This window comes from Rhinopithecus roxellana, chromosome 18, assembly GCF_007565055.1.
Source record: "Rhinopithecus roxellana isolate Shanxi Qingling chromosome 18, ASM756505v1, whole genome shotgun sequence".
NCBI lineage: Eukaryota > Metazoa > Chordata > Mammalia > Primates > Cercopithecidae > Rhinopithecus > Rhinopithecus roxellana.
Window position 1 is genome coordinate 9933305 of NC_044566.1, and position 27387 is coordinate 9960691.

The 27387-nt window shown below is 40.0% G+C and overlaps 1 protein-coding gene across 1 annotated transcript; it reads left to right on the forward strand.

Moving 5' to 3' along the window:
* Positions 1-3452: 3452 nt before the first annotated feature.
* On the forward strand, positions 3453-27019 carry SLC10A2 (solute carrier family 10 member 2). Its single transcript, XM_010353074.2, has 6 exons — positions 3453-4426; positions 12256-12374; positions 17951-18039; positions 19247-19422; positions 21218-21375; positions 24759-27019. The coding sequence occupies exons 1-6, from the start codon at positions 4050-4052 to the stop codon at positions 24884-24886; spliced, it is 1047 nt and encodes a 348-aa protein (XP_010351376.1). The 5' UTR covers positions 3453-4049; the 3' UTR covers positions 24887-27019.
* The last annotated feature ends 368 nt before the right edge of the window (positions 27020-27387 follow it).

Sequence of the window (27387 nt, forward strand, 5' to 3'; positions counted from 1 at the left end):
AGTCCATCGTGTGAATATACCATAATATATTTACCTATTCTACCTATCCTGGACATTTGGATAGTTTCCAGTTTGGCACTATTATGAATGGAGTTACTGTGAACATTCTAGTTCATGTCTCTTGGGGAACTTCATTTATAGATTTCTTTAGATTGAAACCTAGGACTGGAATGACTGGGTTGGAGGGCATATGGACATTTAGCTATAATCATTTTCCAAAGTGGTGGGACCATGCTACAGACATTTAATAAGGATTTGCATTCATTCCTAAAAACCTGAATAGTCTGCACAGTATTTTCAAAAGAAGCAGATCAAGAACTCAGTTCTGATTCCAAGCCTAGTACCTTTTCCATCCAGTAGATTCCAGGTTCTTCTATCCTACTTTCTTCTCCTCAATACTGTGCTGCCTTTTTCCTCTAAAGACTCAAGAACGAATAGCTAGTCATTCACGGGGCATTCTCCCCAGGGTACTTTTTGTCTTAAAGAGGGTCAGTGGTAACTCCAAAGAGCTCTAATTGTGGGACTTCCAGGTTCTATAAAAGATCAATCTGTAGGAAGGAACTAGAGAGGAGAGAGAGGGAGATAACTTCAGTCACAGGAAAGTACTTAACACAATCACTCAGATCCCAGAGGATCACTGATCTGAATAGAGCCATTTCTGATGAAACACAATAGAAGATAGGAAGCTCATCTTTTATCACGTGAACTTCAGGGCAAACATGCTAGAAAGCTATTAAACCCTGGCCTCCTCAAATTGACACACAGGAACCAAAGGGAAGTCTCAGATGTCAAATTAAACCACAATTCCCATGTCTGCACCCAGGTGACCAGAAGCAGGAATCGGCTCCTGGTTTCCTGAGGGTGGCCTGCATGTGAGCCCATGATGTGACAAAATATAGCAGACAAGACTGAGAAGGATGACACTGAAAATGAAGCTCCAACCTCCTGACTTGCCCCTCTCAGGTGGCATCTGTTCCCAATTCCGTATTGCAATTACAGAGAATTCTTTTTATACATTTAGATACTTTCAGTGTCTGGATTTGAATATAGCTGAAGTTAAGGGTACTAATTAATTGTGAATCATTGCAATACTTGAATATAAAACCTCTCGAGCCTAATGTGCAAATGTATGTAAAAACATTGTGAAAATTAGAAATGCATTGGCACTTTTTTTTAAGCAGAACTGTAGCACCCTGTCTAGTCGAACAGACTGCTCATTTGCAAGTTGTCTATATGCAAAGCATTCTGCCCCTGGGAGCCTAAAATCTCCTTAGCAAGTCATCTGAAATTTGAGAAGAGCTTTGTTCTGAACCTGCTTTCTGCTCTCTTCACTTTTCTTCCCTGCTTCCAGCACTGTGGGCAAAAAGCCTAAGGTTGGATTACACCTGGCCAACCCAGCAACAGCCATGGCCCAAAACAGGAGGCCTGCCCTGGGAAACCCTTTTGAGTTCAAAGGAGGGTGTCTAAATATGCCTGTCTTGAGCCCTGTGCATTGGGCCTTGCACTGCAGCCTTCCAACTTTAAAAGAAATTTCAGAATCCAAATCCTTCCCATCTGCAGGGCTCAAATTTTCTTTTGCAGATCAGACCTGGTGAAGAGGCTATTTGCTGTTCAATCCTAGGCTAGCTTTCTGCCTTTCACCTAATGTTTGAGGTTAAGAGAAAGCAGAAAAGAGAGACTGTAAACTGATCAACACTGCATGGGCATCTGCCTCACCCAGCTTTGGGAGTCGGGGGAAGAGCCAGCCACAGGTGCTCAGGTGCAGGTGCCCAGGTGTGAGCGGCCAGGTGCAGATGCTCAGGTGTGGCAGCAGGGAGTGCACTTGGCCCATCTGCCCTGCGGAGGGCCAGCTCCCGACAGAAGCAGGCCAGAGGTCAGTCTCAGGAAATGCTTGGAGCGGCCAGCAGGGTAGGGCCAAGTCATGATACACCTAGGAGTGGGAGGGGAGGCCTCTTTGGGAATTACCTGGTTTATCATTTAGCTGTTGGGGTGGGGAAGAGGTGGGAAAGACAGAAGGCTCTCCCAGGAATTGGCAGGCAGCCAGGACAGAAGTAATGGCAGCCCACTTGTGCTAGAAAGGCAGGCAGGACTTGATAGCTCAGAGATTCTCTCCTGGGCCGGGAACCACATCAACAAGTACAAATCGCTGTTGCCCTGGAAGGAAATGGCTCAGGTTTTTCCCAGTAGCTCAATGCCTAGGCACCCCCACCAGTGGTTTGGACATTTCACTCTATTAGCTCTTCTGCTCAGTGGCCCATTCTGCTAGCCACAGCTCACATTTACTCAAGTTATGAAAAAGGTTAATTTTCCCATACTGAGTTTCTCTGCAAAAGCTGCTTTCAATTGTGACCAGTAAGTTCTGTTGTTACCAATATGGGTACAACTGTTGTCACCCTGATATCCTGAGGCCATGATACTAGAAGTGTGACCGCAGATCAGTGTCATTGCCATCAACTACAAGTTTGCTAGAAAGAAAACTCGCCCTAGACTTCCAGAATCAGAATCTGCATTTTAACAAGACCCCCCAGGGAATCCTGTTCACACTGAGTTTTGAGAAGCTCTGTTCTAAGATATTACTCCAATCCCCAGCAAGCCAAACCGATCATTTTCTTTGCATAATCAGAACGCTCGGTTCCAATATTCCAGATACCAGCCATAGGAAAGCACGTCGTTCTCTTATTTCCCTTTAACCTTATCTAAAGCACTCAATTTCCTCAACCCTTAAGTCCTCATCTGTAAAATGGGAGAGATAATCCCGCTTAATTTAAGATGATTAAGTTGAATATTAAATTAGAATTTGTCCTACAAATTGTGAATCATGATTGGAATATTCAATTTTATTATTACTCTGTGTCCTGACTCAATAACTGGGTTATACACTCCTGAAAACAGGACAATCTCTTCTCTACCTCTTTATCTTCCCTATGTACTGAAATACAACATTCTGCCCATAATGAGGTCGACTATTTGACATTTACAAAAATCTCCCTTGGAATCCCCCTGCCAAAAAAAAAAAAAAAAGAAAAGATAGAATTTCAATTTATGACTCCAAGCACAAAGAGATCCTGTCACTTTGACCTAATTCTCTGAGGTTCATCCCTCTAAATAACTGTATTGTCTCCGTCTATAAAGCACTCTGTTACTATGACAACGCACACATAATTGCATGTGTAAGTGGTTGAGGGTGGCTGTACAAGTCAGACTCCTTTCCACCAGAACACATTCTCTCTTCCCAAATGTTACTCTCTCAGATTTGCACCAAGACCCTAGAAGTTTCTTAAACTTCCATATGCTTTATGGACACTATAGAGCAATTCCAGGAAACACTGATACAGTAGCAAAACTATTGGGAGAGGAAATTGGATGGAGATCTGGGTCCCAGTTCAGAGTCTGACGCCTAATTTGCAACATAATTTGGCACAGGGCACTCAACTATTTGGGACCTTAAACCCTTCTATTGAAAGGGAAATTAGAGAACAATATGTGTTCCTATGGCTCAGTCCTTCTAAGATTCTGTACTATTCAGAGTTGATTTTAAGTGTCACTTAACTGAAATTATCCAACAAACCTTCATGTCATTAAACATTAGCACGGCTCTTTTTATATGGCATGGTTCCTATGGCTCAATCCCTATAAGATTCTGTACTATTTGGAGTTGATTTTAAGTGTCACTTAACTGAAATTATCCAACAAACCTTCGTGGCATTAAACATTAACGCAGCTCTTTTCATATGGCATGGTTCATTATCATGCCAATAAATGATTAATCGTAACTCTCTGTCTTGACCAATAATTTTGCTGGGCTTTCATGATTCACAACGTGCTCTGTGTTGTAATGTTACCTCTTGAAACTGACATCCTAGCATTTATTGTTTTTTATTACTTCCCTAAGGTGGCTTTCAAAAGAGACACCAAGTGACATATTTTTAGAAGGCGTTTAAAAGTTTGATGGGGTAGAAGTAAACGTTGCTTATCTCAACTGGCAGCAGAGCCAGGGCCCAGGGACCAGCACTTCTGTGGACTTGGCCTTTTGAGCAGCAGACCCAGCAATGAATGATCCGAACAGCTGTGTGGACAATGCAACAGTTTGCTCTGGTGCATCCTGTGTGGTACCTGACAGCAATTTCAATAACACCCTAAGTGTGGTCCTAAGTGTGGTGCTGACCATCCTGTTGGCCTTGGTGATGTTCTCCATGGGATGCAACGTGGAAATCAAGAAATTTCTAGGGCACATAAAGCGGCCGTGGGGCATTTGTGTTGGCTTCCTCTGTCAGTTTGGAATCATGCCCCTCGCAGGATTCATCCTGTCTGTGGCCTTTGACATCCTCCCCATCCAGGCCGTGGTGGTGCTCATTATGGGATGCTGCCCTGGAGGAACTTCCTCCAATATCTTGGCCTATTGGGTCGATGGCGATATGGACCTGAGGTAAGATTATCTACACCTCTAACTACTCAATCACCTTGGAGTAATCCTTCCAGAAGCCTATGGCATACTGAATGTTCAACTGATTTGCTACCCATCTAAAGTATGACTAAGGAATTAAACAGGACAGAATAAATGCATTCACATGCCTTCTAGCACAGCTGTTTAGCTATTAGAATTGGGGGATTTATATTTTGTGTTTGTGTTTTTACATCTAACTCAGTTAACAGGGAGTTGCATAATTGCTGTTGATCTCTAGGAAAAGATTAAAAGCTTTTTTTAAAAAAGTAATCTTTTCCAAACCACAAGCTGCAGCTGAGGAGGTTTATTCTGTTGGTAACAGAAAAAAAAAAAAAAAAGCAAAATGCACTTTCTTTGTAATGATGAGGAGCTCTGGGTGCAATCAGAAAATAAAACTGTTTGTCAAACATTAGAACCTCTAGTGAGACAGTGATCAACTCCATCAAATATAGCCAGTTCTTTGGGCAAACATTTTCCTGGTATAAAACCTAAGGAAGAGTTCATATATTTGTTTCACCTCTACTGGCATTAAAAGTGGGGGAAAAGCCTACAGCAGCTTTTTTTTTTAAATTATGCTTACCTTACTATGAAATAAACAGAAAATGGTTTCTCCACTTCCCACAAAGTAATCTAAATTGCAATGTTTGCCCAATTCATCCTGTGCCAGTCTGAACTAGCACTGGAAAAGAAAAAAAAAAACTAATAGAAATAAGATGAAGCATTAATGTGACGAGACTGAGAAATTTAATGCTGAAAGTTGAAGAGACAAATGTCTTTTTTCTTAGCTCACGGTTCCTCATTTCCCTTAAAAGGTATGCATTTCCTTCTGCAAACCATCCAGGTGCTAACACAACGTGTGCTTATTAAATACTGTACAGTAGGCGATTAGCTCTGTTCATCCCCAGCTACTACAGGCAGAGGAGAGAAGCACAAAGTGTAGAAATGTAACCACTGAATTGGATAGAGTACCCAGTGAGCAATTAGGAACCTGCTGTCTCATTTCAACTGGTGCTGGTTTCTCCAGAAGCTTTAAAAAAGTCATACAAACCCTATACCTTCACATGGCTTAGTCTTTTAATATGATATCCACAGTGCAATTGCTTTTTTTTTTTTTTTTTTTTTTTTAAGGAAAGCCTTATAAAACAACAAAGGATGGCAAGTGCTATTCAGATTTAGTTGATCTGTGAACCACAATATAGCAATAAGGTCTTTTTAGACTTCGATGTAGTTTGACCTGGACACAGGTACACAGAAGTGAGAATTGTAAATGCCAGCAACTATTACACTGAGAAAACTGAGCTACATGGAACATTGGGCCTTGACCTCCAATAAACAGCTTTCTCATACTATTTGTAACTTTTAATGCAGAGGAGTTTTGTACCTCAATATAATGCCACACATGGAACCCTTTTATAAGACAGAAAAAAATGTGTGTGATGCTGGACTATTAGGTCATTGAAATGAATTCTCTTCTGTGAGCTAAAAACAGTAAGATCTAACCTAAAAGCTCCAAGTTACATTTTTCTGTGGTTTTAAGGAAATCTTATTTCTCCTGAAACAGGAGATGATTATGTAATCCTGTCTACCTATCATAACAATTCCTATAAATTATTTTTTTAATAAGAACTAAAAGTAGAATATGAAGCCTTGGTAGAAACCTCCAGCTAAATCTGTGCAAATGAATTCTTCCAGCAAGTCAGAATAAGCCCTATAACGCAACATGGATCAACCTCACCTATCCAGAGCTCAACAAGACCCAATAAAAGACACTGCACACCCAAAATAAATTTCAATTAATCTCATAAATGCTGCTTATGCAGGACCTACATAACTATTTTTATTCTAAAGCTCTGTTGTGCTATTTTCCAGAAATGAGGAGCGAGGAAGGAAGCAGAGTGTTAGGAAGGGCGAAAGAGCAGATCAAAATACCTACAAAGCAAAGCAGACACTGACAACACACAGCCATCTCTCTACTGCTTATTCTCTATCACTTAATCTCTCTATCACATATTCTGTCTTAATTATCAATTATTCTCTCTGGTTTCTGTAGCACTTATTTAGTCTCTAGTCTCTGTATCACTTATTCTACAAACACAAGAAGTTGTCACTGTATTTTAGAATAACCGATAATCATGTTTGTCAGGATGGGTATTAATCATTGAGAAGAGGTTAAATTATACTGCTGTGTAGATGATAATATTATGCATTGTGTGTTAGGAAAACAATATTCCAATATTTCTTTAATACAAATTAATTAAAAGAGTAGAACCTGAGTTACTGGGTAACAGTTTTCCAAAACTTTTTATTCTTCTGGATTAAGAATTGGATAACCAAAGTCTTCTGATAATTTATTTAGATACAATCCTATCTAACATTCGTATTTCCAATTGTGTACGCTTAGAATTTTACCTTCTCTATCTCCACTTGAACTCTAGCAATGGCATGAAGACATGACTATTTATGTTAACAGGCAGCTCCACTAATTGAGCTAATGCCACACAATGCCAGCAAAACCATTCCACCTGGTTTTAACTCTTTTGGTTATGGTTCTTGGGAGAAGAAACCAAAACATTTTCCTCTCACCCTATCATCTCTTATGAACCTGGAAAGCCACTGCATTTTGCAATCTCTACTGACTTTGAAAAATAAAAAATAATAGACAATAAACCTTGATCATTGGAATTCAGCAAGTACTATTTCAGCTCCTTTTCTGACCACTCCCAGCCTGGAAAGTTGTTTGTGAATCTGATTGGTACACATATATTTTCACCTAAGTTGCAGCTGTGCCATGGACATCACATGCACAAAAAGCATCAGGGAGAAGAGAAGGTAACATTTCAGGTGAATCTGCTGGTGGCTAAAACCCATAGTTGAGGGGACACAGAAACCTCTTATCTCCTTTGTGTCTGCTCTCTACCCAGACGCAGGCAAATATCCGGTGTCTTCATCCTTCTTAATGGCCTCAGCCACACCATGCAAGGACTTCTCATTTCCTTTCTTTGGCTTCCTCTTTGGGGAATCCATTCTTATGCATCCTTCTCCCAGTTGCCCCCAATTCCTTCCCTGCCACCTACTTTCTACATTCCTTTTTATTATTTTATAGACTTTCCTACCACATCCTTTGTTCTTTGGTCAAATGCTGTTAGATTTTTCAGCTTCCAGTGCAGCATTCACTGATATTTTAGATACTCAAGAAACCTGACCCTCTGGCTAATCACAAATTCACAGCAATCAATCCTTCCTATGTCAATCAATCCTTCCTAAATGTCTCCTGTCTACTCTGGGAGACCTAACCCAAAACCGTTTGGCTTTTTCCTTTATTTTCCCTCAAAGTAACCAAAAATTGTTTCTCTCCAGTAGCATTTATTTTACTAGCTAATATTTACTAAAAACTAGTATATGCCATACACAGTGCTAAGTACTCAAAATACGTTGATGTATTTCATCCTCCCAAGAATCCTCTAAAGTTAGTACTATTATTTTCTGCATTTGGCAGATAATAAAGTTAAGATTCATAACCTTGACCAAGGTCATTGAGTCAATGTGTGCCTGAGTCAGAACTGGAATCACCCAGATCTACCCACTACCCCTATGCAGGCTCATAAGCTTTCTCTACGCTCTTTCCATCACTTTTCATTTCTCCAATTTCTAGCACTGCCTATATACACTATGTTAGATCCTTCACACTAGGTATTTTACTTCTAATATGATTATAGTCTTTTACATTGCTTAACACTGATTTCGCTGAATTCCTCAACATTCACTAAATTTACATTTATTCTTTCTTTTATTTCCATACACACAAAAGAAAATCTCCCTGGCAGTTAATAGAACTGAAGTCAAAATTAAGGCCAAGTCTTTTTTTTTTAGTTCTCTTATACTTACTCTTTTCTCTCATTCTAATATAAGTTCAAGGTAGTATATGTATTTTTTATATCCATGCCTTTTATAGAACTTCAGATTTTTTTTGTGTAAGATGATATTTTCTTTTGCTAATTTAGGCTCCTATATTATTTCTTAAAATTCGTTATCTGTGAATTGTTTCGAATCTCATTTTGAGCGATTTGATTTTGTTCTTGTATTCATTCAAATAGCATCAACTTCCAGCCACCTATTCGTCTGTTCATCTGCAAGGTCTCTTCATCAAGGCTGCTCACAAGTCTAAACCTTTCCTTCTCCAAATCCTCTTTTGTCCCTCCTCACAATCCTTAAGAAACTGCTCTCAACAAACTCAAAATTATGATACAACATCATAGATTGTCGTAGCAATATTCAGAATTAAAGGTTTGTCAAGGATCTTCGAAAGAAAAACAAAGACAGAAAAAGACTTCCTTCTTTAATATTTTCTTACATTTTAAAACAAAAATTCTCAGAATTCTCTTCACTGGGATCCAGTTAATAAACCCTCCTCACTTCCCCACCAGAATCCCACCACGCTCTAGAAAAAAATATTGGATGCACAGAAACAAAAGTGATTTTATTATAGGGACAACTTTAAATCCATTCTAATATATTTTTAAAAATAAAAGATAAAAAAGAGAACACTGAAAGAAGGGAGGAAGGAAGAGAGAAAAAAAATCACCTTCAAACTACAGTACTTTCGTTATAAGTAGGACAAAGTACTGTTTTTTTTTGTTTTTTTTTTTGAGACGGAGTCTCGCTCTGTCGCCCAGGCTGGAGTGCAGTGGCCGGATCTCAGCTCACTGCAAGCTCCGCCTCCCGGGTTCACGCCATTGTCCTGCCTCAGCCTCCCGAGTAGCTGGGACTACAGGCGCCCGCCACCGCGCCCGGCTAGTTGTTTGTATTTTTTTAGTAGAGACGGGGTTTCACCGTATTAGCCAGGATGGTCTCGATCTCCTGACCTCGTGATCCGCCCCTCTCGGCCTCCCAAAATGCCGGGATTACAGGCTTGAGCCACCGCGCCCGGCCCAAAGTACTGTTAATAACAAATTAACTTGTTTGTCTGGTGTACAATTCTGCCTTAGCATCTATTTTACACCTAAATTAAGTTAACCTATAACCAGAATAGATTGAACTGCTTAGAGTTTTAAATACATCCACAGCATTTGTTACTGTTATAATATTTTAGCTCTACTAAAACAAGTATTTTTATCTAAATTATTTAAACCTATTTTAAATGAGGTCTTTCTGGTTAAAAATAAATATATTGTTAGAGAAGTTAAGCTCTGATGAACTTTGTCCCACCCTGTATTTTGCCAAACTGTGCAAATTTATCTCCAAGCCTTGAAACAAAATTTCTCATTGTTAGCTCCTTTCTTAGTATAGTGTGGTGGTGTTGTTGTTGTTTTGGGGGGCAGGTAATATAAATATTTAGCATTTTCTTTCAAGTATACACATAATACCCTTAAGAAATTACTACTCTTGACAACCTCAATGACGACCTGTTGGGAGAAGGGCCTTTCAGAGAAATTTCTCATTTCTCTAAGTTTCCTGATTCTATTTGGTGGAACACAAAATACCACAAACATGGTAACATAAATGATCACAGCAGAGAGATGCAGGGTGCAGAGGCTCCTGCCTGTAATCCCAGAACTTTGGAAGGCCTAGGCAAGCGGATGACCTGAGCCCAGGAGTTTGAGACCAGGCTGAACAACACGGTGAAACCCCATGTCTACAAAAAATTTAAAAATTAGCGTGGCATGGTGACTCGTGCCTGTAATCCCAGCTACTCGGGAGGCTGAGGTGCAAAGATCACTTGAGCCCAGGCTTCAGTGAGCCAAGATAGTGACCCTGTACTCTAGCCTGGGTGACAGAGATAGACCCTATTAAAAAAAAAAAAAAAAAAAAAAAAATGGTAGTAGCAACCAGCTCTTAATAGAGTGCTTTGCATTGTTCTAAGTGCTGGACACCGTTGGCTCATCCTATCCTTACAGTCATTTTAAATAAGGAAACTGGTAAAGAGAAGTCAACTAAATTACTCAAATTAACACACTAAGTGGCACGGCACCGCCTGCTTTCAGCCCAGACACTGTGTGGCTTTAGAGCTCAGGCTTTAAAGGCAGAGAATGTATGCTGTGTACAGATCACTTCGAAGAGGACCAGGAATACTCACTCCCCAGAAATCTTTCTTTGACCCACTGTCTTAGTGCTAGAGATAGTATGATTTGGCATTAATTTCTCCATGTAGAAAGCCTACTCAGCCAGACCCTCTTACTGAAATAAAACACTCTGAGCAGGGATGACACCAGACACTAGCTCTTCTGAACACACATTTGCTAAATTGTCAGTGACTTACTCAGTGTTAAGAATTTAGGTCTACCCTGTCTGCTTGCATGCTTTCTTTTGATTTTTGAGTCAGTTTCCTCTTCTTTTCTCAAGCTAGGGTCACTTGGGCTGTAATTTTTCTGCTTTATGGCAACACACCGAGGCCTCCTCCCTCGGACATGCATTCTACTCCAGGGGCACAGGGAGGCCTGTTCCATCTCAGCATGGTCAGACACGTGCAGCCCTGACGGTGTCGGCTGCTTTAAATGTGTTTGCTTTTCTTTGATTGAATGTTTGAAGGATGGCACACCCAGCGAACCTTATACATTGTTTAATGATGACTTTTTAACCCATCGTTTAATACTGTTTCTGACCCTTAAGAATAAAAGGGGAGGGAAGGATGGCACAAGGCAAAGTAGAAAGACACCAAATATGACCCATTGTGCTCAAGGCCAGGCCCTGAATACACTCCAGCACATGTGTATTTCTGTTCAGCACACCAGATGATGCTATAGGTTGAGACAGATTCTTGCAGGACTTCCTTATCATGAATTGAAAATAAAAATTGTCTCCAATTCTGGAGGTTGTTTGTCTACTCTGTTGGTAGTTTCCTTTGCTGTGCAGAAGCTCTTTAGTTTAATTATATTCCAACAAAACAATGAACAAACCCATTAAAAAGTGGGCAAAGGACAGGAACGGACGCTTTTCAAAAGAAGTCACACATGCAGCCAACAATCATATGAAAAAAAGTTCATCATCACTGACCATTAGAGAAATGGAAATCAAAACCACAATGAGATGCCATATCACACGAGTCAGAATGGCTATTATTAAAAAGGCAAAAATTAACAGATGCTGGCAAGGTTACCGAGAAAAAGGAACACTTATCTTCTGTTGGTGGGAGTGTAAATTAGTTCATCAATTGTGGAAAGCACTGTGGCAATTCCTCAAAGAGCTAAAAACAGAAATACCACTCAACCCATCAATCCCATTACTGGGTATATACCCAAAAGAATACAAATCGTTCTGTTATAAAGACACACGCACACATATGTCCATTGCAGCACTATTTACAATAGTATACGCATAGAATCAACCTAAATGCCCATCAATGGTAGACTGGATAAAGAAAATGTGGTACATACACACCATGGAATACTATGCAGCCATAAAAATGGACGAGATCATGTCTTTTGCAGGAACATGGATGGAGCTGGAGGCCATTATCCTTAGCAAAGTAACACAAGGACAGAAAACCAAATACAGCATGCTCTGACTTACAAGTGGGAGCTAAATGATGAGAACACATGGACACACAGAGGGGCACAACACACACTGGGGCCTATTAGAGGGTAAAGGATGGGAGGAGGGAGAGGGTCAGAAAACATAACTAATGGGTACTAGGCTTAATACCTAGGCGATGAAATAATCTGTATGACAAACCCCATGACACAAGTTTACCGATATAACAAACGTGCACACCTACCCCTAAACTTAAAATAAAAGTTAAATTAAAAAATAAAACTAAAACAGTGTCTTCCCTAGAACACATAGGTGGATATATCAATCTGCCCGTTGCCTTTCAGCGTCAGCATGACCACATGCTCCACACTTCTTGCCCTCGGAATGATGCCTCTGTGCCTCCTTATCTATACCAAAATGTGGGTCGACTCTGGGAGCATCGTAATTCCCTATGATAACATAGGTAAGTCGTCCCTCTGCAAGACTGTTGACTGTTACCCTCAAATTCTCCGCTTACCCCCTGCTAGGCTCTCAGGCCAGGCTCACACCCGACTGTTATTGCCCTAGCAGGAGTTTCTGCCCGATTTCATTATAAAGTCACCCCTGCGTTTGAAGAGTGTTGGCAGAATGTAAATTCCAAACCTTGACCTTATGGGATAACCTGTTTTTTCTTCAATTTGAGTCACCAGGGAGAGAAGCCTCCTCCCCAGCCCTGTCAGTCTGGACTGAGGAGGCTTAAGCTTTGGGGACGTGGGAGCCTCCACCTATTCCTTAACCCACAGTGGCACTAGTTCATGGTCATAGGATTTTGCATCCAGACACTTGAATTGAAGAAATTTTTTTTTTCCTTTGAGATTGAGTCTCGCTCTGCCACCCAGGCTGGAGTGCAGTGGCATGATCTCGGCTCACTGCAACCTCCACCCCCTGGGTTCAAGTAATTCTCCTGCCTTAGCCTCCCTAGTAGCTGGGATTACAAGCATGCACTACCACGCCTGGCTAATTTTTGTATTTTTAGTGGGGATGGGTTTTTGCCATGTTGGCCAGGCTGGTCTCGAACTCCTGACCTCAAGTGATCCACCCACCTCAGCCTCCCAAAGTGGGATTACAGACATGAGCCACCGCACCCAGCCTGAAGAAATTTTTTAAAATCACATAATGGTTTCAAAGTAGAGCACTGAGTAAACAGTCCAGAGTGTCACAATAGAAAACCACTAGATGAAACACACTGTTTCTAACACTGGACTGTGAGCCACACCTTGATGCAAAAGTTGATTTAATGGCAAAGTCTGTATTTCATGCTCCAGGAGTCAAATTTACTAGTAATGACTATGTCTCATTTCACCCCCATCCCAAAAAACTTATTTTCTGTTTCTGGGGAAACAAATTATAGTGGGAGATTAAGTTATTGTTGTAACTTAGGGACGAGGGTCAAGAGAAGAACAAGAGAATTCCTGGTATACCAGGAATAGGCATTTCCCATAGAACTATCATGAATAAAAGACAAGATGTAGCCAAATAGTACATCAGTAACAATCACCAGGTACACTACACGCTAAATACCTGGATTTTTTTCCCCCACTGATCTTGGAAACAAATCCCAATGAGCTGCCACAAAAAGGTGTGGGTTTCCCATTAAAGAAAGCATCCAAGCAAAGGCTAAATGGTGAGCCACCTGGATGCTTGTAAGAGGGACTCCTATTGGGATGAGAAGCTGAGCTGAAATGCCTTCCATTTCCAAGAAAGACTGCTTCCATGATTTAGTGTGATTGAGGAAATATACAACTGAATTAGAACAAACTTTGTGAATACTAATTGGGGATGATCTGTATTACAATGTTTGTAGCCTTTTCTCTCTCTCCTACTCTTACCATTACCATTAGACCATAAAAAAGAATTGTCCTCCTTGATATGCCCTATTCAGTGTGGTTTTTTGATACACAAGATTCTTCTGACCCCTGGAGAGAACCTTCGTATCATATATAACCTCCTGACAACAGACTTTAGGGTGACCCTCCATGACCACCTGCCTTGGCCTTCACGCTGCTTGACTCTCTAGCCTCTCTCTCAGTCGACGCCTTCCACAGAGCTAAAAACCATAGTTAACGTGAGTGGAACTATTATATCCCTCTCAAAGAACCTGCCTGCTGAGTGAGGAATTTTGATTCCATATTACTCACTATAATAATTTAATAATTTAAGCCATAAAATATTTTCCTCTTGATATACATTCCCTTCTGGAAAATGGCTCATGGAAATACTGAATAATTCTAACTACAGTGTGAAAGACTTATACCATATTCTGTAATGTGAATAAATTTTGAAATAAGGAGAAAATGAAAAATCAATTAGCACCTCAATGGAGGAAAAGGTCATCATAAAAGAGGTCAAGAGTGAAAAGAAAAGAAAAATAGGAAGAGAGAAAAGAAAAGGGAAAAAGAAAGAAGTTTCAAAAACAAAGATATTGTTATATGTAAAATGTTTATTCAGAAACAGAATGCTTGTTCCTTGGTACTGCAAGGAAAAATCAGCATTCAGACCAGAAGTTTTCACAGCAAGGCAATTTTACTTTCTGCAGAAAGAGTGCTCCTCACAGATGAAACAATGGCAAGAGCACACCTGAACAATGGAGGGAAGCAATTTGTATGCTTTACGCAGCTTGTCCCAACTACTGTGTCCTCTCTCCATTGGCTGGAGCCAGACCTCACAATCTAAGCTAAAACTCGACTGGCTAATAATTCAAAACTTTTCTAAATAGGTATAGGCAATGGAGAACAAAGGAAAAGAGGAAGTCGCTTGTGAAAGGACTTAGAAAAGTAATAATATTTCCAAATAGGGAAGGGGCATATGCTGTGAGCTGGAACATGCCTGTGAGCATGTTCAGCACAAATAACTTGGTTAAAGTACAAGGACACAGAATGTACTTATTCCTTTATATCTAACAGCTACATAGAATAGGGCTTAACAAAGAGTTATTAGCACAAAGCAAGGAGGCTTAAAGGAAGCTAGTCTTTAAAAGAAATTATTTCTAATGTTCATTATTATTATTATTATTATTATCATTTTCCTTTAACAAGAAGGGAAACTTGGAAGAGGAAACTTTTTACTTTCTACAGATATTAACCCTGTGCCCAGGCCTCCAAGCTCACCTTTTTGCTGTTGGTTTTTCTAGTTATTTAACATAGAAAATAAATGAACTGACTGCTTCACAAGATGTTATCACTGCTTTCTAAATTGTGGCTCAGGGTAATTATTTGCCCAGGGTCACTAGGAAGCTGGAATAGCCCGCAGTCTATTCTCTACACAGCTCTATGGGCAGACATATTTGGTATAACTTCATGCTCCAGTGATCTAGTAAACACCTGCGAGCCTCCTCAGATGCTGACATCTGGATGGGGAGGAAGTAGACCGTGCAGTTGGTACCACTAAAATAAAACTACTGCTGCAAATTGTTGTACTTACTCCTCTCTACTCCACATTTGTAAGTGTCTTGTGCCAAGAAGTTTATAGCCATTTCATCATTTAATTATCACAACAGCACTGTGAGGCAGACATAACTCCGCCCATTTTACAAATAAGGAAACCAAAGCTTAGAGGGGTTCGACGTCTTACACAGTTCCCACAGTTTGGGAATACAGAAATGTTCAGCTCCAAATCTATCTGACTCCCAGTCCCACCACATGAATCCGTTCACCACCACTCTCTTTCATTCTCATTCTTCTTTCTACCTTTCCTTCCTCTGATATCTACTGTGTAAACCTGATTAAAGACCAAGTTATGGATTCAATGTGTAACCAGGAGTGGATGCTTTTTCATCTACATAGACAGGCATTTTACAGAGAGAGCATCAGGATATGAGGCATACATAAAACAAACAGAGCCTGGGGAAATAAAAGAACAAGATTACTGGCCCACTGGAGACCAAAGTTAAAACATCCACCTCTACAAGCAGGAGTCACACACTGTGGGTGTAAAGAAAAACAGAGTCCCTTTCCCAGTCAACCCCAGGACCCTGAAAAACCTCACCTGGCCTCATCTGGTCAGGAAAGGAAAAGCAATTCTGCCATGGATTTCGGCAGGTGGTGCTGCTTTTGTGTTATCCCATTGGCTTGGGCTGCCTCAAAGAGATGAAGACTCTTAGCAGGAGGGGCCAAACAGAATCAGCACATTAAAATATAGGACGAAAACCTAACCACACTAACATTCCAAGCACAGGACTTGCACATAGATTTAAACTACCACATCACAAACAAGTCATATATCCAGATGGTTTTAAGACCTACAAACTTCAAAAATTTAGGCAATGGTCTAAAGACCCAGGACAGGGTGTTTCCTCCTTGTATTCACCTGTCCTCTTATTGCTATAAAGAATTACCTGAGATGGGGTAATTTATAAAGGAAAGAAGTTTAGTTGGCTCACAGTTCCACAGACTGTACAGGAAGCACGGCAGGGGAGGCCGCAGGAAACTTACAATCGTGGCAGAAGGTGAAGGGGAAGCAGGCACTCTCTACATGGCTGGAGCAGAAGAAAGAGAGTAAAGAGGGATGTGTGCACACTTGTAGACAACCAGATCACATGAGAACTCACTATCACAAGAACAATAAGGGGGAAGTTTGCCGCCACAATTCAATCACCTCCCACCAGGCCCCTCCTCCAACAGACCCCTCCTCTAGTTGTAATCCTCCAGCTGGGGATAATAATTCAACATGAGATATGGGTAGGGACAGAGAGCCAAACCATATCACTCCCAAAACAGCAGGATGCAAGGATACCCAAGAGTGGGTTTTCTGGGGCATCTCAGCAGTGCGTGTGTCAATGCTTCTCTTTCACATCCTTTTTTCCATTATTCCCTCCTTACTCCCCCGCATTTATCTTTTTTCCTACTCTTAGTACCCTTAGTCATTATTTAATTCTGCTGACTAATTTCTGTGCAAAAGTCATCACTGCCCCTTATATTGCCAGGAGGGCTAGAAGACTACAAGGAAATTATGTTTTCATCATTATTGCATTCACTTTAAATTAATATCTATTGCTTTGGATTCTAGAATCTGTTTTCCAGTCCTAGCTCACTCTACCTAGTTCAATCAATACTATGCAACATCCACTCTCAGAATGTCACTGTTCAATATCACCTTCTTATACTGCTTTAAAAGGATGTTTGAAAAAGAAACAACCTATGAAAAGTTAGAAGTTGTTGGTGCTAAATTATATGAAATCAGCCATTGGACAAATGAGTGTTAAATAACATGGAGAAACAAACCATATGATGCAAGAACAGCAGTAAATTTAACGTAGTGAAATTGAAGTATGACTCTTTTATCTGGCCGGATGAGCATGTTACTGCAAAGAACTATAATTACATGAGAGGTCGTCAAATATATTATCTCATGGAAAATTTAAAGCATGCTTTCTCAACTTATATTCTCACCTCTCTGCTGTAAATTTGAATAACTAAAGCTATTTTTAACCAGAAGTCATGAGATATCAGAATACCTGGTGATCTTGAGCTAATTTTGGACATTTTCTTTCATTTTACAATATTTTAAATTTACTTTTTATTTCTACTACCATGAACTAGCAAACAAATGTAAAATATCATCTTTGTATGCCATACACACACACACACACACACATATACATACACACACACACACACACAAACCTTGGTGAGCTATTCTTCCTAGAGCTATAAAGATCCAAAGACTAAAGAAGCCAAGATTCTGACAAACTGAAATTAACATATACTGGCAATATAAGAAACTCTAAAAAATTAATGCAGAATTTAGTGAAAGAATTTACAGCATTGATATTATCAATTATCTACCAATAATATTAAATTATTTACTGGAGTGGGTGAAGAAGTAGAGTGAATGTGTGTGTGTGTGTGTGTGTGTGTGTGTGTAATTCTGTATACTGTTTTGTGTATTCAAGAAGGAAGACTGAAATACTACTTAGGCCTTCTTCAGGCTGTTTGTTCTTCTGTGTTTCTCTTTCCTGTGTCACCTGTTCTGCTGATGACATTGCCCTTCTGTCATCTTTAGGTACGTCTCTGGTTGCTCTTGTTGTTCCTGTTTCCATTGGAATGTTTGTTAATCACAAATGGCCCCAAAAAGCAAAGATCATACTTAAAGTAAGTATCCTAGTTCACACCGTTAAGTGTTCCACGATGACAATCAGACGATAAGGTTTTCCATCCAGGAAATGCTTTTATTCTCATTATATGATTACTGTTGAGTGGAGGCCTGAAGTCACCAGCCATGCAGTCTTCTCTTTTAGAATGCCCTTCTTTATATGGGTGTAGAGGAGAGAGCTGGGATCTCACTGTGTTGCTAATGCTGTTCTTGAACTCCTGTGCTCAAGTGATCCTCCCAAAGTGCTGGGATTACAGGTATGAGACACTGCACCCAGCCTAGCATGCCTTTCTTTATTGCAGTCACAGGAAAAATTTCTACCCATTCTTTAAGACACTCAACTGAACTATCACCTCCTGATTTTACTCTATTCTGTCCTCACCACATATTACTGTTATCTCTGTTATGTGAATTTGTGTTATACAATATATCTAAATGGCTTTCTTAGAAAATAGAACTTATCTTTCTTATGTCTGTATCCATATGGCCATTTCATTGCTGGCAATCAGTAAATGCTGTTTATATAGTAACCATTCACTCCCCTTCACTAACTATATTCTAGCTAGATGATCTGGATGTGGTTGTAGATAATATAGATAAATTCTGCTGCTCAGGGGGCAAAGTAAGTCCATTGTATTCCTTACTTCTCTTGACAAAAAAATATGTTTATAATCTCCAAATTTTGTTTTAAATGTGAAAAGGAGAAAAAAAATAACAACAGTGCTTTTCATTTGCTTATACCTTTTTAAAAGTTGTATAGAGTTCTATACCCATTTTCTCATTATCATAACAATCATAAAAGGAAGCTGGGGCGAGATTTTATCTGAACTACAGTTCAGAAAGTTCCTGATTTACTGAAGGAAACAGAATAGGAGTAGTTGAATCCAGAGGCCAAGTCTCCCAGGTTCTCATAGAAATGGGTTGTCTTTTTGTTCTGACAAGGATAATTTGCAAGCCAGAAAATATTCAGGCTAATTGCAAACGGATGCTACTTGTCCTGTTGTGTAATTAAAGCTTAAAGCATGGGACAAGCACCAGGATTTCCAGTGGCCTGATTGCAGCCTCCGGGCTAGAAGCACATAGAAAGACAACTTTACCATCACTTTCCCCAAGGGCAAGGAGACTGCTGAGGTTTCGTCTCTAACAAACATACTTGGATTTGCTTTGACTCATGATTGCTGGGTTCACTTGTTCCCTCTTTTTCAGATCGGGTCCATTGCGGGCGCCATCCTTATTGTGCTCATAGCTGTAGTTGGAGGAATATTGTACCAAAGTGCCTGGATCATCGCTCCCAAATTGTGGATTATAGGGACAATATTTCCTGTGGCAGGTTACTCCCTGGGGTTTGTTCTAGCTAGAATCGCTGGTCTATCCTGGCACAGGTATGGCACTTTAGTAAATCACATTGGGAATTTTAATCTGTAATAGCTGTTGTATTCCTTTGCTAGAATTGCCATAAGACAGAACCACAAACTCAGTGACTTAAACAAGAGACTGTTATTGTCTCGCAGTTTCAGAGACTAGAAGTGAAAATGAAGGTGTCACTGGATTGATTCTTTCTGAGGGTTATGATGGAGGGATCCCTTATTGGCCTCCCTCGTGGTTTGCAGAGAGCCGTCTTCTTCCTGTGCCTTCCCTCAGTGCACGTCTCTGTGGCCAGACTCCCCTTTTGATAAGGACATCAGTCCCTGGATGAGGGCCCCCTCTAATGAACTCAACTAATTATATCTGCAATGACCCTGTTTCCACATAAGGTCACATCCTGAAGTGCGGAGTGTTAGGACTTCAACATATGAATTTGGCAGAGAGGGAGACATAATCAACCCCAAACAGCTGCAAACACTGAAGACAGGATCAAAATCCTGAGCCTTTCATCAATCACATTCATCCTATTTCTGAATATGTCATTCTAAATAGGCCCATTCATTCCAAAGTCACGCAAGTCCCCAGAAAGAAAATACTGACCGCCTCTTTTTTGCTCAAAGTATTCTGGACCATTCCACTTTCCGTGCAGATGGGGCTCTTCCACTGCTAAGCATTCTTATTCTCTGAGTGGAGTGACATTAATGAAAGCAGTTGGGCTGCCCTGGAACAGACAAGCGTTCCTCCAGCTGGCAGCAGGGTGAGCTCATCCTCCAAAGGCGCCAAATATTAGAAGGGTTTTGCACTTCTGGATTTGACACTGGGCAAGAACAATTCTTTTTGACTAATCCATCGAATCCACAGGCAGAGAGAACACAGGTGTAGGGACAGATGCACGTATGAAGTTGGGAAAGAAAGGAGTGGCAACGGGCAGCGAGAAGGGTGCAGTGTTTGAGTCAGGCAGACCTGGGCTTGCCTGCCAATCCTACCACACAGCACGCGGGGGGACCTCAGGCCCAGCACTCTCTCTTTCTCTGAGTTTTATCATCTGTAGAGTGGGGAAAATAATTTCTACCTTATAGACTTTTTGTCAAGATTTAAACATTTTTTTTTGAGACAGGGTCTCACTCTGTCACTCAGGATGGAGTCCAGTGACACAATCATAGCTCTCTGAAGCCTCAGCTCGAGTGATTCTCCTGCCTCAGCCTCCGGAGAAGCTGGGACTACAAGCGCACACCACCTTGCCTGGCTAATTTTTTTGTTTTGTCTTGTTTTTTTAGAAACAGGGTCTCATTATGCAGCCCAGGGTGATCTTGAACTCCTGGACACTTGGGCTCAAGAAATCCTCCCACTTCAGCCTCCCAAAGTGCTGGGATTACTGGTGTGAGCCACCTGTAGCCCAGCCTAAACAAAACAAATTAAACAATAAAACGGCCACAACAAATACCGTATCTTGAGCATTTTCTGAGCTGCTGCCCTGTGCTCTACACGTTACCAAAATCATAATTGAAAAGGGTGAAATGAAACCTCTTGGCCACTTACTGAACACTGTGGTAAAGGAGCCAACTCTTCATATGTACATATTAAATATATTTATTTATATTATATACAATAGGTGATATGATGTATAATATACATTAATAAGTATTATATTTATTCCATAGAAAGTTATATATTGAATAAGCCTATCTTAAATATATGCATTAAAAGCAGAGACAAGATGCACATTTAGGTACTTATTATTATATCTGCTTGTAATGTTTCACAATAACAAAACAACAACTAAAACATATGCTCTCTTAACGTCTTCTTTAGGTGCCGAACGGTTGCTTTTGAAACAGGGATGCAGAACACGCAGCTATGTTCCACCATCGTTCAGCTTTCCTTCACTCCTGAGGAACTCAATGTCGTATTCACCTTCCCGCTCATCTACAGCATTTTCCAGATTGCCTTTGCTGCAATATTTGTAGGATGTAAGGAATCATGCCAATCCCATTTCATGATGATCTGTGAAAAATCCTGGAGTTGCTAAAACAACATTTTTTAAAAACTCCCCATTCCTGGTGGTGAATTGTACAAATATATGAGAGGAAAAAGCCACCGTCATGTTATCATGACTTTCCAATTGCTGATGAAAAGATGGTAGTTTTACCAAAAGATTCTAGCAAAGATTATTTTTAAGTGAAAAGTAATAGAGGTCAATTCTCTCCATTGACTTTCTTTTCCTGAGTAATTAGGAAGGCAGAGGAACCTGTCCGGACCATTTTATTGTGCACCATTTTATCGTGCACTCAGGAACTCAGGATTTGGAATCTTTTACAAAACATTCTCTTGATATGCTTTATAAATATAGGATATTTATCAGAAAACTGGTATGCAAAGAAAATTTAACAGGCTAACTTACAAGGCAGATATGTGTGTGTGCATATGTGTATACACACACACACACACACACACACATATATATATATATATTTAAATACCCATATAATTGAAGTGGTTGAAGCAAAAATATTCTTCATGTAAAGTACTAGGTGTAGTTTAAGTAATTCTTACTTCTCCTGCCCTGTGACATGAAGCTCCCAGGGGTCTCCCATCAGGCCCCACCACCCACTGGCCTTCACCTAGTTGAAAATTCTTTCTACATTTTCCTTTCCAAGGGCTGATAATATCTAACCTCTATTTTTACATTCTATTTTTTTTATTAAAAAGCTAGTTTTTAAAGCCTCATGACATTTTAATGGGGAATATAAAGTGAAAGCACACAACAAAACTAATGTAAATGTTAAGTCACTAAATGTCCAGAGATCCAGTTTGGTTTTGTGTGGTTTTGCTTTACTTTACCTTTTTTTTTTTTTTTTTTTTTTTTTTTTTTTTGGAGACGGAGTCTTGTTCCGTCATCCAGGCTGGAGTGCAGTGGAGTGCATCATTTCATAATGATCTTCTTTGAAGATCTTGGCTCACTGCAACCTCCGCCTAGAAGGTTCAGACCATTCTCCCACCTCAGCCTCTTGAGTAGCTAGGACTACAGGCGCCCGCCACCACGCCCGGCTAATTTTGTGTTTGTATTTTTAGTAGAGACGGGGATCCGAGGCAGGCGGATTGGGAGGTCAGGAGATCAAGACCATCCTGGCTAACATGGTGAAACCCCGTCTCTACTAAAAATATGGTTTTGCTTTACTTTTCTCTTTTTTTTTCTTTTTCTTTTTTTTTTTTTTTTTTTTTTTGAGATGGAGTCTCACTCTGTGGCCCGGGCTGGAGTGCAGTGGCCAGATCTCAGCTCACTGCAAGCTCCGCCTCCCGGGTTCATGCCATTCTCCTGCCTCAGCCTCCCGAGTAGCTGGGACTACAGGCGCCCGCCACCGCGCCCGGCTAGTTTTTTGTATTTTTTAGTAGAGACGGGGTTTCACCATGTTAGCCAGGATGGTCTCAATCTCCTGACCTCGTGATCCGCCCGCCTCGGCCTCCCAAAGTGCTGGGATTACAGGCTTGAGCCACCGCGCCCGACTTTTCTACTTAACTTCATCAGCTCTTCAACCTGCCCTCGGATGTGGATCTCCTCTGCACTACTGTCTTGAATGTCATTCTCAAAGCAAAGGCTTCCTTTCTGGATTAGAATACTCTGGATCCACTGAAAACATTCCACAGATTTATCGCCGCTCCAGGAAGCAGGAGTCCAGGCCTAATTACCTTGTTTTCTGTATAATAACGTTGTTTGATTGTACAGAGCTCTGCCAATTTGGCACACAGTGGGATTTTTCCAAACAATTACTGAATGGTGTCTAATAGATAAGCCAAAGAAAGTGGACTGGTTGATAGAACAATTAAGTAAATGCACTAGTTGAAAACTAACTCCAGAGATTGATTAATAAAAAATCAAGTTGAAGGAATGAGGAAAAGGGAGCACTCAACTCGGTCTTGAAATTTCCCACAGTTATATCAGTAACTATAAAAATAAGGGAGGAATCTTTGTTAAGTGTATACAATGCCTGGAAACATATTTTGGTGATAAGACTAGGATTCTAAATATTTTTTGGATAAAGAAGAGGAAAAAAAGAAAAGGGAAAAAAGGAAGGATGGGGGAGGGAAGGAGGGAGGAAGGCAGGGAGAGAAGGAGGGGAAAGAAAAAGGGACAAATAAGAGGTATAGTTTGGTTAAATGAAATCATTGGCATAAGTTTAAGCCGAGGGACTCTCAGCTCAAAACAGTTTATAATAAGTGGTGGATCTTCAAATTGACCACAAGCTCAATTAAATTCAATAGTGTGGTTCAGTGGCTTCGAAAATAATATGTTACCAGAAGTTCAGGGACCAATCTAAAGGAGATATTGATCTTGGGTTAATAAGATCTTTGAAGCAAGTCATTGTCTCTCTCAGCTGTGTATCATAATGAAAGTTAACATTTATTGAGCATTTACTATTCTTCACAGACCATGCTAGGCATTTAATTTTATCTCATTTAATGTTCACAATTGCCCTATGAGGTAGATAATATTATTATGGCCATTTTATATGTGAGGCATTAGAATTTGAGGAACCCTATAACTAGTATTTTCTGTCCTCCTCTTGCCTTTGTGACCAGTTGAGAAGCAGAAGAAAAATCAGATATTCAGATAACAAAATAGCCCTTTTACTATGGATAAAACTTAATTGAAAAACATGACTTGAATCTGCAACCAAATGGGCTTGTTGAAACCACCCTTTCCTCCACTGCCTCACACATGTGCAGACATGTACTCACACATACATAGACACCACAGGTCTTGCCTCACAGGGCAGAGCCTACCCTGATGAGCTGCCCTTAAAAATAAGCCAAGAAATGCTTGCTACCAGAGACCAGGAGCTAAACAGAAAAGAGGAAGGCTGATCACCCATCAGCCGAGTCTTCTCTCCAGGAATGAAGATTGAATGAAGGCAGGGAGGGAACTGGAATGCTGTTCTAGTTCAAGTCCTTCTACAGCAGACCATCGAACCAAAGTCCCGGAGGTTGCACTGCACCATGTGTATATTTATTAAGAACTAGCACATTAACTGGGATATGGTGGTACACAATAAATCCTCGCTATTGTTCTCATCATTGTCGAGTACCACGTGCAGGGCTGAATGCCTGAAGAAGGCTTGTGGCTGCCCTGAGCAAATGTCTCATAAAGATTTACGCTAGGTCTTCCTGAAGTGCAGTCATCCCTCTCACCATGAGTAACCATAGAACTAAGAATGGTGATTCCTTTCTCTAAGCAGCCTCCAGTCTACAGAAAATGTGATCTGCCATGTGAATCATAGGTTATAATCTCTATGCAAAGGAATTTTGCAGTTTATTGTTATAAAATTTACTGACCCTCCTGTGTATTGTTTTCTAGTTTATGTGGCATACAAGAAATATCATGGAAAAAACAAGGCAGAAATTCCAGAGAGCAAAGAAAATGAAACGGAGCCGGAGTCATCGTTTTATAAGATAAATGGAGGATTTAAACCTGATGAAAAGTAGACATCAAGTGGACAAAAAAGACGAGTTCTAAATTACATTCTTAAACCATAACGACATTTAATTATTTGTTTTGGTAGGACAGTTGGCAGAAAAGAGTTAAAGTGGAAATCTGAATTTCATTTGAATTCATGTATTGGTTTCAGTACCAAGTGACTGGTGGCCCAATTCTTTAAAGGGACAAATATTGTTTCATATATATATAAGTATGTTTTATATATGTATGTATACTCATATAGATATATTATCATTGAAATATTCCCCCATAATATTCTCAAGCAAAACCTGACATAGGGAACACCGAGAATGAGAACTTCGTCACACCAAAACTGAATTCTTACACAGAATCTCCTAGCCCAGAGATGAGGACCTGACTTTCTGTATGTTAAAGTAGATGTAATGAATTATTATTGTTATAGTGGTCAAGATTTTCTTCAGTGTTTATGATTATAAAAATTGACACGAACATCATTCACTGACATTTTAATCATTATTTTGAAAGCTTTGCAACCCATTTATTTATATAACTATGTAATATAACATGGGCAAATATCTGACTTCTGTATTTTTAAAAAATTGCCTTCTCCAGTGACAGTCAAAAAGCAGAACTGAGAGGAAATTATTACGAAATAGAATTCAATAACCATATTGGATGCAGGCTCTTAACTCAGCAGGAATATTGCACATCTGTTGCTCTACCTCAGGGGTCCAGCGATACCCACTAGATCTTTCAAGGAAAAACACAATTCTTTCAAATGGTTTGTATTTGGCAAAGAGCTCTTCAAACCTGGAAGAGGGACTTCCTCAAGGTTTTCCTGTGTGCAGCGGGTCCACATAGCTAATATGACAACTATTCAGTTCACAGTGACTACCCACAGTAAGCAACATGGTCAGGGAGGTGGCAGGAGGTGCAAAGACAGAAGTATTGGGAGAAACAGCATGACTCTACTGGAGGAATTAATTCAATGGGTGATAGTATAAAATACATAGAAAACACAAGTAACAGAAACCCGGTTGAAATGCTTAATTAGAGCCAATTAGATGTGCAGGAGTAAGTAGCATAAGAAGAATCAAGTCTGGGAGTGATCCGAAAATGAGTATTCAACAGTATTTGAAACAGAGAACATGTCCCAGGGCCCTAAAGTCAGAAGGGCCCCATCAGCCAGGCAAGTTGTTTGGATGCTGTAAGTAGGTGTAGCCAAGGGAAGCCATGAGCATCTGATGACAGCAGGGGTTTCTAGTTGCCAGGGGAAAATAATTTGTTAAGTGTTGAGCTTTCAATTATAAGATCAAATGTAATTTCCTTTCCCTCTTTCTGCAGCAATCAGAGTACACAATCTTAACCACTCAGTCCTTAATAGTTTGGTTTCATTTTGCATCGGATATTTTCACTGCCTCATAGAGTCCATTTCAAGTGTTTTGGCTAAAAGGGCTTTTTGCATTTGCATGTTCTGAGTTCAGATCCTGCTGGCACACCCATGCATTATGGAAACAGGAACTTAACTTAGCTCTTCCAGTAGAGGGATGAGGGATTCTGCTTTTAAAATTCATAGCATTTATCTTTTTATACTAGGTTTCCATTTACAGTTGAATAAATACTTCATGTTTTTCCATCATTAGACAAATACAAAATGCACTAAATAATTCTAAGAGATAGTGGAGGAGAGGGGGTACAGATTTCCTTCTTAGAGAGTGTCAAAGAATATGCTCCCAATGATGGAAAGGAAGATTTTCAGTCTAGCGGCTAAGTACCTCCTACACATTTCTCATCCCATCAGAAAATAGACAGGTGAACTAAAGGGACCCCGAGAACTCATATTGTAATTTCAACATACCCAAAATCAAGGTCCCGGATGCCAGCAACTGCAGCAAGCAGGTTTCTCCTCCCTGTTGATCCAGACAGGTGAATGAGACAGAACTTGGCTTTCTTACATGATGCGGTATCTTGTGACTTGTGTCTTTTTCCCTACCATGCTAGTGGGAAGAAAAATAGCTGAGCTTTCTAAAACGATAGCTCTCTATTTTTAAAAGAATTTGAAAAGTCGATTAAATTATGTATTTTATTGCCTCTGTGAGTATCATATTAAATGAATATTTTATTTTAAAGGCTTAAATAAATGAAAATGATTTTTGTAATGTTTGGTCTAGTTGAATCTTTGTGACTTGTGTCAAGATTTTCTCACTGCTCAGTTCTAGAGATACAAATAAGGTGGAGTTTCTCAGATATTAAATAGTTCTTTGAAAAGTGCCTGAAAGAAACTCTTAATTAAACACTCTCGTAATTCGGTCTCCCACTGATACTGACTGGGATTTTCCTCCAGAAATCATCTGGGGGAACATTAATTAAAGACTCTTAAAAATAGTTTGACAGTGATAGCTGATTTAAAATAATAATGAAAGTATTTTATGAACTTACATATGAAGTCACCATCTTCTACAAAATTGTGATGTATATACATATACATACATGTGTGTGTATATATATATATACAATGATAGCCTAT

What these genes read in the sequence shown, in the direction of transcription:
- SLC10A2 (XM_010353074.2), top strand. Translation starts at nt 4,050, where the DNA reads ATGAATGATCCGAACAGCTGTGTGGACAATGCAACAGTTTGCTCTGGT. An exon ending in AATTCCCTATGATAACATAG is followed by an intron (nt 12,375 to 17,950) that starts GTAAGTCGTCCC and finishes TGTCATCTTTAG; the next exon opens with GTACGTCTCTGGTTGCTCTT. An exon ending in TGCTGCAATATTTGTAGGAT is followed by an intron (nt 21,376 to 24,758) that starts GTAAGGAATCAT and finishes ATTGTTTTCTAG; the next exon opens with TTTATGTGGCATACAAGAAA.